Source organism: Corylus avellana, chromosome ca9, assembly GCF_901000735.1.
Source record: "Corylus avellana chromosome ca9, CavTom2PMs-1.0".
NCBI lineage: Eukaryota > Viridiplantae > Streptophyta > Magnoliopsida > Fagales > Betulaceae > Corylus > Corylus avellana.
Window position 1 is genome coordinate 1,504,300 of NC_081549.1, and position 9,839 is coordinate 1,514,138.

The 9,839-nt window shown below is 35.9% G+C and overlaps 1 protein-coding gene across 1 annotated transcript; it reads right to left on the reverse strand.

Annotated features, from left to right (window-relative positions):
* Positions 1–1,013: 1,013 nt before the first annotated feature.
* LOC132192173 (26S proteasome non-ATPase regulatory subunit 11 homolog) lies at positions 1,014–7,583 on the reverse strand. The gene is made up of 2 exons (XM_059607425.1): positions 7,416–7,583; positions 1,014–2,541 (listed from the first exon to the last, which is right to left on the reverse strand). Exon 2 carries the CDS (start codon positions 2,513–2,515, stop codon positions 1,247–1,249), a length of 1,269 nt encoding a protein of 422 aa, XP_059463408.1. The 5' UTR covers positions 2,516–2,541; positions 7,416–7,583; the 3' UTR covers positions 1,014–1,246.
* Positions 7,584–9,839: the final 2,256 nt, after the last annotated feature.

Here is a 9,839-nt window from a genome sequence, read left to right on the forward strand (position 1 = left end):
TTCATTCTAATGAGACTTGAGCTCTATCTTATCTCTATTTTCAGGAAAAAAAAAAACCCTCTGTAGGAGTAGAGAGTGACAAAGATAACTGGGAAGAAATTCATGGTATTGCTGGCTTAGGCCATTAGTATGATCACAATAACACAACTATCTAGATAGATAAATAAAACGTGCTTAATACAATATGAAGAATTTGGTGCGGTCACCAATATGATATAGAAGCATCTAAGCAACTAAACGCATGTATCTCTTTCCATTTTCTCATGCACAAGAAGACAGGAGAGAGACAGATCCTAAATCAACATCTGGTTGGCTGACTGTGCACGATCAATCAACCAATTCCAAGCACAGGAACCCTGCGGCGTGCTGATACTACTTCATTCATTTGTGCAATGTGGAGCAAGAGCTGGTTGATCTTCTGGTGGGAATTTTGAATCTTATGATTAGAACAAATATAAGTAGCGCAGAACAATTATATGAACATATTAAATATAATATGCTTCTCCTCTATCACAGAAGAAACAGCCTTATCCTTGCCAAAAAGAGTGGAAGTACTGTTACATGCTCGAGGACAAGACACTATCCGCATAGGGACATTAATCTTAGGATTTCCTACCATTACCAAGCAATCGCCTTTCCTCTGTAGCCAAGGCAGCCGCTGCAAAGAATCTCCCCCCTTAACTGAGGCAGAAGCCTAGAGCTGAGACGACAGCCTCTCGAGTTTTTTGCTCAAAAATTCGAAAAAACATTAAGACGGGACAAGCTCGAAAGGTGTGGCATGAGCAGAATTGTTCCATAGTTGATTCATATATTCCATCAAAAAATTCATCAAGTCTGACACAAGAAATCTAGAATCATATATACTCCAGGTATAACTCAGAAAATTAAGTCTAGCACTAATTTCGAAAGAATAAAAAAACTGACTTGTAGCATTACTCTACTCCAAAACAAAAATCACTAACAGACTACGGAACGTAAACAGATTTCCTGAAGGAACAAATAGATCTCTATCATGAAATCCAACGAACTGATCAGCCCAGTTGCATGTTGCAAATTCTGTAACCAAGAAGAATGTTCTACAACATCATGGATTCAACATTAACCCACAACAAGAAATCAGGCTAAACGCAACCAAGCAATCTATCTACCATGCATATCAAATGAGAAAGTACAGAAATTGTTTCAAAGTAGAGGAACCAAGAAAAACATAGTGGCAGTTGGAAAACTGCCTCCTAACTCTAGAACCTCATGCCATTATCTTGGCAGACCTCACGTAGAGGCTATCCACGACCTTGCCAACATTAGAAATGGTTTCCAACGTCGCCGGGAATATTGCATCTGTCTTGGGATCATCAAAAATGACGAGGCATCCAGCACCCTGATCTAGAGTTCCTGCAAACTTCTTATCCAGAATCATCTGAGATAATTTCTTCTCCACATGATCAACAGGCAGTTCAATCAGCTCAGCAATATGAGCAATCTCAACCCTTGAGAAAGGTTCAATCAACCTGCAGAGATTCTGCTCCAACAAAGTGTCATACAGGGAAGACAGGTGCCTGTGCACAATAGGATCTTCCTCTAGCTGGGCCCTAAAATCCCTGAGGGCAGTCTCAAAAAGCTTCAAAGAGCGCTTGGAATAGGCATCGGCCACAGCTTTCATGGCATCCAGCTCGGGTCCCACATATTGCAATCCAGCTTTTGATGATATTATTCCAGCCACATCATCAGCCTGGTTTACCATTATCTTGCATAACAACATATACTTGAGGCTAAATACCGCTCGAGGATCTTCAAGAGCATTGAAAGCTTCAAAAGCTTCGAAGAAATAGCTATAAGCAGTTTTGTAGTCCTTTTCTTCTGCATGGAGGATTCCACTCTGCAAATCTATAGTACCCTGTTGAGCTGGGGGCACATATATAGCATTGGCAGCAGTTCTTGCAGCCGTCAGTGAAGCCTTAGCTTTAGGGAGATTCCTCAAAGAGAAATGGAGCTTACTCTCCAACAAGTCTATGTCCACAAGTAGAAGCTTGTCATCTAGCCTTCTCACTTCCTTTATCAAACCCGAAAGGAGAGTTAAAGCTTCTGAATACTCTTTGCTTTCCATCAAAAGAGCTGCAAGCCTTGCCTCCACTCTTTGCCGTAGGAAAGTTCGCTTTTCGGCACGGGTCCACTGCACCATTTCTTTGCAGAGGGAAATCTGGAGATCAGATGTGCCTGGTATTTTAGCTACTGCATCAATTATCCCACGAACAATTTTTGCAGTCTTTGCCTTGGGGATCAAGTTGAAAAAGGGCCTCAATTGGGTCAGAAGGTTTCGGAGATCCTCAGCTCGATTCTCTTGTCTTAGAAGATCCGAGAGATTTGTGATGGCCTGTTCCTTTATCCTAAGGGCTTCAGAAGAAGATGACGGGCTTTCAATTACACGATAAAGAATAGAGATGGATTCAGCAGGGGTTTTGGCTTCTAGAGCCTGAGCAATTGAATCAGTTGTTGCTGGGAGATATGAAGAAGACATAATTGATGGTTCAAAATAACCAAGTCCTGCAAAATGAAAATAATCCATCAACTTAATTTGGCATAAATAAAAATTGCCTTGGGCAGTTCACCAAATGAAAAAATAGTTCCCCTTTAGTATGCAGAAATTAGGTAGCCAAAGTGGTTTAAAGCTATTTTGGCAAACAGAACCAACCTCTATATCTATTAGGCTATGAGCCTCTTTATTCTCTATTGAGAGACAATAACAGTCTCAACATGGGAACTTAAGGGCAGTCATCAAAAAACCTATTTCATCCCTTAAGAATGATACCAAAATTATCAGGCAATTCACTAGTAGAACATAATAAGAAACACTTGGACATTTAACAGCATCAACTTTCAGTTTCTAAGTTGAAGAGTCTGTTTATAAGATTGCTTTATGAGCAGATGGTGGCTCCTAGCTGTTTACCTTTCATGGATGTTTTATATTGTCAAAATTCAGTAATCAGACGTCTTGTTCCCTTTTTTCTTATGTGTTTTTCTCTTGTATAATGCCAATATACTAGGCTACCTCCTTTTTCTCTTTAATTAAATTTCATTTAAAAAAAAAAATCTTAGGTCTCCCACCTAGGAGCACAACATCCAAGAGTTCTAAATCCTATTGACAGTTAAAAGTACAGCCTTTTTTTTGTGGAGTGGGGTCACAAAACAACAACAACAAAATTTTTTTTTTTCCTTTTAATGAAGGATTCCAAAAAAAAATATCACATTAAAGCATTAACAAGAAAATTCTTTGCACCAAAATCGTTGTTTTTTGAGGAATGAAAACAATTCCAAAAAATCAAACCTCAAGTTGTGCATTATAACATGCGAAACTATAACTTTTATCGAATAGTTCATGCAAGGTAAAACCCTAGATCCAGACAAGACAAAGCACCTCAAATCTCGTCTAGAACAGAATACAAAAACCAATCTATACTAAAAAAGTAACCGATCTATAACGCAAAAACAAATGAATTAACCAACAACAATGATAACAATATATCGGCGACGATGAGTGTTTTACCTCGGCGGAGGGATAGAAGTCACCGAGGGAGAGATCCAATTAAAAGTGTGATACACAAGGACATATATGTATTTATATATACGATATTTTTATTTTGGTCCTTTAAATTTGGTTTCCTAGTCTCCGTGGAGATGTACAGCTTAGCCATACTTGGCTTGGACGGCTTAAAGATTTAGATATGTTTTCTTGCCAAAAAAATATAAATGAACAAGAAAAATGGTTTACTCAACATAAATTTTCCAAAACACGTCCTAATTCTCTCCATCTACCAACAAATAGATTTTCTAACAATAAGCTATTCAATCCAATTTCGCATGTAGAGGAGAAATATACTGCATATTCTATATTCACACTTTACTGATCCAGCATACATACAATTTCAGAAGCTAACAGAAAATCGCAACCCCCATCGTCGTAACAAGTTCGAAAATTGAAACCCAAATTCGAAATAATACAACCCTAGAGTAATTGATTTTTAATGGAAAAAAAGAAGAAGCTAAATTGCGAAGAAACTTGAAGCAAAACCCTAGAAATATAGATGCAAAACGATATTTATTAGAATGTTGATATTTATTAGGTGTAGTTTAAAATGAAAAGTATAAAAGAAATAAAAATAGCAATAAGAAAGCTTTAATTCTAATTATCAAAACATTAATAGATACACAAATACAAATAAGATTTCTAGAGAAACAAACAAAAAAATAATCAATTCACGATCGTGAAAAATTTATATACAGATACACAAAGATAAATCCAAGCAACGAAATTTTCGATTACATAGAAACCTTAGAGTAAGAACCTGTTTGGAATTGCGTTTGAGAAATAGAGCTTTTAAGTCAAAAAGAGCTTTTGGACAAAAGCTTTATTTTTAAGCTTTTGTCAAAAGTGAGTATATGTCATTTTTAGACTTTTTGGACACTTAAAAGAGCTTTTAATTTTTTTACCAAACGAATATTTTTTTTTTTTAAACGGACTTTTTGAGTGTTAAAAGCACTTTTAGGCCCCTCAAACATACCCTAAATCAAATATAAAGCAAAACAAACAAAATCTTTTATCTTTTATGAGTACCTAATAAAACAAAATATTTCACTCAACGTTACAATCAAATAAACACACTATAATCTTCCATTAGCCCACTAAAAATCCAAACAATTTATTATCTTAATTTAGAAGTTTCAATTTTTATCAACGAACAAACATTCAAACAAAGTACAAATTGAATGTTTGTACTAAAAGTTGGATCCGAGGTAACAATGACAAGGGCCAATGACGGAAGATCGGGACGGAGCCGTATGATGCGAAAGTTTCACTTACGGTTCTTAAGAAGGGAGTGTTTATGATGCAGGAGAAAATTGACAAAACTATTATTTTAATTATGCATGTGTGTTTTAATTTTCCTCTTTAATAAGGACTAGGTTTTCCTTTTTCCATTAAGATTATATTTTCCTTTTTTAATAAGGATTGGAGTTTTCTTTTCCTATTAGGATTTGTTTTCCTTGTCCAATTAGGTTTACTTTTCCTTTTCCTTGTTAATTTAGGAGGTGCCTAGTCTATATAAAGGCATCTAGTCTTTGTTATTTTTTAGAATTCAGTTTATATTATCAATTAAATTTAAGTCTTTCAGAGTTATTTCTTTGTTTGCTTATTTGGGGCACTTAAGGACTTTCTCTTTCCTATTTGTTATTTTATCTCTTCCTGAATTCCTTTTTCTATCTTCAATTCTTAGTTTCTGCTGCTATTATACGTTATCAAAACAATCTTAGTTATGCTCGGCGTCAACTGGTATTAGAGCACCTAATCTTTTTTTAGTGTTAAAAGCACTTTTAGGCCCCTCAAACGCAATCTCGAACATGCCCTAAATCAAATATAGAGCAAAATAAACAAAATCTTTTTTCTTTTATGAGTACCTGATAAAACAAAATATTTCACTTAACATTACAATCAAATAAACACACTATAATCTTCCATTAGCTCAATAAAAATCCAAACAATTTATTATCTTAATTTAAAAGTTTCAATTTTTATCAACGAACAAACATTCAAACAAAGTACAAATTGATTGTTTGAACTAAAAGTTGGATCCGAGGTAACAACGACAAGGGCCAACGACGGAAGCTCGGGACGGAGCTGTATGATGCGAAAGTTTCACTTACGGTTCCTGAGAAGGGAGTATTTATTTATTGGAGCTTCGACCAAGCACACTACAGGTTAATTCAGATAAGTGATGCATGTTTCAATTTCAACGGGTTTAACTTCAATTAATACGGACCCAAATCAAGTCTATTAAAAAAAAAAAAAAAAAAAAAAAATCAATTTAGTTTGTATGAAGGGCTCCATGATCTCGATGACTTCATATTTACTGAAACCCTAGTACTTTTTTTTTTTCTTTTTTTTTTTTCCTTGGGGGGTGTTTGGTAAGGTAGAAACTAGAAAGCTTGAAGGCTCTACTTTTTCACTTTGTGAAAAGAGGTACGGGAATGTTTGGCGTGTGACTGACTGATGGATTCCACAAGACAAACAACAAGCCCCACCACTTTGTTGTCTCAGCATGTGGCCAAATCATACGGAGGAGATCGCGACAAAACTAAAGTTTCAGGCCACCGACACACATGTCCTGCCCTTTTTTGTCAAAGTATTAGATTTTCACTTCCCTTTGATAAGCAAAATAATTTCCTTTTGTATTTGCTTATTTGGGGGGCCAAAAAAATATATATATATATAAAGGATATGTGTTTCTAATACAAATTGAATAACATCACTAATGAACATATGTTACTCTTATTTCACTCTTTGCCTCCCATCAATTGGTCGACGTCATTCCCAACCATAACGCCGAAATTTTGTGGTTGTCGAGGTGGTTGCGACTACTCCGAATGGCTTCAAAGGTGGTCGCATCATTCCCAAGAGGTTCAGTTAGTATGACCAATAACTTTAAAGGGAGTGTTTACAGTTATTTTTGTTTAGGCTATAAGAGGTGAAAGTAAGATGAGAGTGTTTTCAAATTTTCTTTTTATCTTTTTCATATCACTTGTCATTGAAATGGTTATATTTTGTGATACTTCATTGTAGATGATTAGATGAACATGGCACGTTGAAGTTTTGCCTTGGAAATGATAAACCCATGCGGAAGGAGAAGATAATTTAACACCATCATGAAAAGAATATGAAAGCATATTCCATGTGATTTGACTTTTACATGTTTTAACTGTTTATTATATGTCAAGTAAGATTTCACATAGATCACACAAGGATACCATAGCAATCAATACTATGTCCATATATAGATGGCTTTTTGATTTGTACAATTGCAATACATACAAATGTGACCCACTATTAGAAGGCTATCAAATGGCAAGCTGAATCAAAAGCTTTAAATTCAAAGTCACACAGGCATTCACTTCTAGTCACAATACTTTGATTTCCAAAGGCCAAAAACACCGTCTTGCTTGAATTTCCAATACCACCTAATCAGCATAATATCCAAATAAACCCAAAGTGTCAACTAGATCTTGCAAAAATGTCAGATTAAAATTACGTTATTCTAGGCAAAATTCTATCAAAACAAAGAACACCCAACAACGATAACATTCTTTACACACAGAATTGCAAGGACGAAATTTCCTAACTCGATGGAAGATTTGGCGGAAGACAGATGAGGGCAAAAACGTGAAAAAGGACAAGAAACCGAAACTTCAAGTTGAAGATTAAGATAGTCAAAAAAAAAAATTTTATGTTCTCCAATTAAAGACAAACTTCCCAGAACAGAACACCCCCAAAATTAAGACCTCAGATAGAGATCATACAAAAAGCCAGTATTCGGGTAAATCACATAGCGATCATACAAAAAGCAAGCAAATCAAAGGAAAGAAGATACCTGGAGGCTGGAGGTAGTGGTAGCCGTAGCGCCGCTGTGCCGCGAACCAAGAGAGACGGAGGTAAAGTTAGCGACTCGAACCAAGAGTGGGAGAGAGTCGAGAGACCGAAAGAGAGAGAGAGAGCGACAGATCGGAGAGATTGAACTGAGCAGTGAGGGATCCGGATGCCCTTCCATTAGTAAGAAATATTCTCATTTTCCTAATCGCAGCCGTTAGATGAATCTAACGGACCAAGAAATCCCAATATCAAAACCAAAAAATAAACACAACCGCACTGAATTATATATCAAATTTGAATTAAGAAATTATTTATTTTTAAAACAAAATAAAATAAAAAAACAAAGGGGTTGTTCCGCCCATTTGGGAGTGGCACGCGGCTATCCCAAATTTGCTCTAAATCTGCTCGAAGTGGCCGCGTAGCCACTCCCATATTTGCTTGGAGTGGTTGCACAGTCACCCCATGGCCTAGGGGTGGCCAGCCATTGATGGGGTGGCGCGCGGCCACCCCAGATTTGCTGGGAGTGGCCGTGTGGCCATGTGCCACCCCCAGATGGGCGAAGCTGACTTTGCCCCTCTGTTTTTTTTAAAAAAAATTAATTAATTAAATTTTTTTTAATTCAAATTTTATATATAATTCAGTGTGATTTTTTTTTTTTTTGGTTTTGATATCTTAGACTCTTAGATTCATCTAACGGTTGAGATTAAGAAAATGAGAATCTCATATTTCGTACTAAAGGGAGGGAATCCGGATCCGTGATAGTTTTTAGGGTGAGAGTGAGCGGCGCAAGTGATAGTTTTTAGTGTTAGTGATAGAGCTTAGCTGCTTAGGTTTACAGTATATATATATATGGGTCAACCCACAAACCCCACGGGCTAGACACGATCCAATTTGTTTATGATTCGAACCCGTTTAGCCTCAACCCTAACCTTAAAATTACGTGTTAGTGTCAAATTTGTAGGTCACATGCCCTAATTTAAACCATCATCACATGATCCCATAAATAATATTACAATAAAAATAAAACAGATAAGGGCGCAGCAGTTTACACGCACTTCATCTTCAATTAAGTTCATATATTATATATAGGGTCGTCTTTGGTTATCTTGCACAGTTGTTGCATCTACTACTGTAAAACCTATTATAACCCTTTCCTCCAAATAGATTAATATTTCACATTGATTTACAAGCACGTCACCAAACTTTTAAAAAGTGGCACTTAATTCCCTTAAAATACCCTTTCATTACAAATTACACCCTCTTTTGATATTAAAATGGATGTAAAGTACCTCAGGTGACTTGCACGTAGGAAATTATGACATAAATAGTCCAAATTAACCCTAAAATTTATTATTATTTAAAAAAAAAGAAATCAAATGAAGAAAAATAAAAGAAAGCCGAAGGTATACGTGGGTGATAGAAGTTAGTAACTGCAGAATCACCTCCCAACTTGAGCCCTCAATTTGGTTACCTCCCAACCAGGGCATTCAATTTTGCAGACAACCCGTAAGTGTCAAAGAGGATCAGGAATGAGACAACTGCCCCTTTGGAATTTGTAGACCAGTGGATGGAAACTTTGGGTGACCCATTGTTCTAGTTTTTCACAAACTGGGAGTCATGTAATGTGATTTTGGCATGCCAATGGTGATTCCAGCAAAATCAGGTCTGTTGATTTGTTTTGAGGGTTATTTTTAGTTTGAAAAGGTATTTTAATGTGACATCAAAATGAAAATTGTTTGTATTTTATGAATGTTTGTTAATATATTTATCTTGAGAACTTGAAACAAAGATATATACAAACAAACATGAGAAAAGTGGCCCCTGTTTAAAATGGTCATATCTTGCGATTTCAATATGGAATAGACAATTTTAGTGCCAAAATTATATTTTATATAAAAAAATTATAATTCTAATAGGTTAAACTGGTTGTTAATAGAAATTCATCAATTTAATTTGGAAAGCTCGTATATGTCGATCTAGGTGATGCTTCAAGTTAAATATTAAACACATGCTCCTTCAACTTTCTTAAAGCTAACAATCCCTCCTAGCGTTTGTCCAACAAGACGCGCGTGGAAAACTTTTGGCCGAAAGAATATCTTGTTTTACTTTGTAATATTGTTATATTGTCTTTCTTTCCCTAATAGCATTCAAGTATCTACAGTTTCTGACCATCTGGTAACCGTTAACAGATGATACAACTCACTTCATCTTCTTGGCCTTCGTATGTATCTGAGGTTGTGTTCATAATCGTTCTCCATGAGTCCAACCCAAAGAAATTGGTTATTATATTCGTATTAATTATTGCATTAGCAAAAAATGACCAATATAGATCTCCTAATTAAAATCAAAAGCCAAGGTGTCATGATTAAGCAGGAACAGGATCCTCTCTAGTCCATTATGGACTGGAGAATATCCAATTCATGGT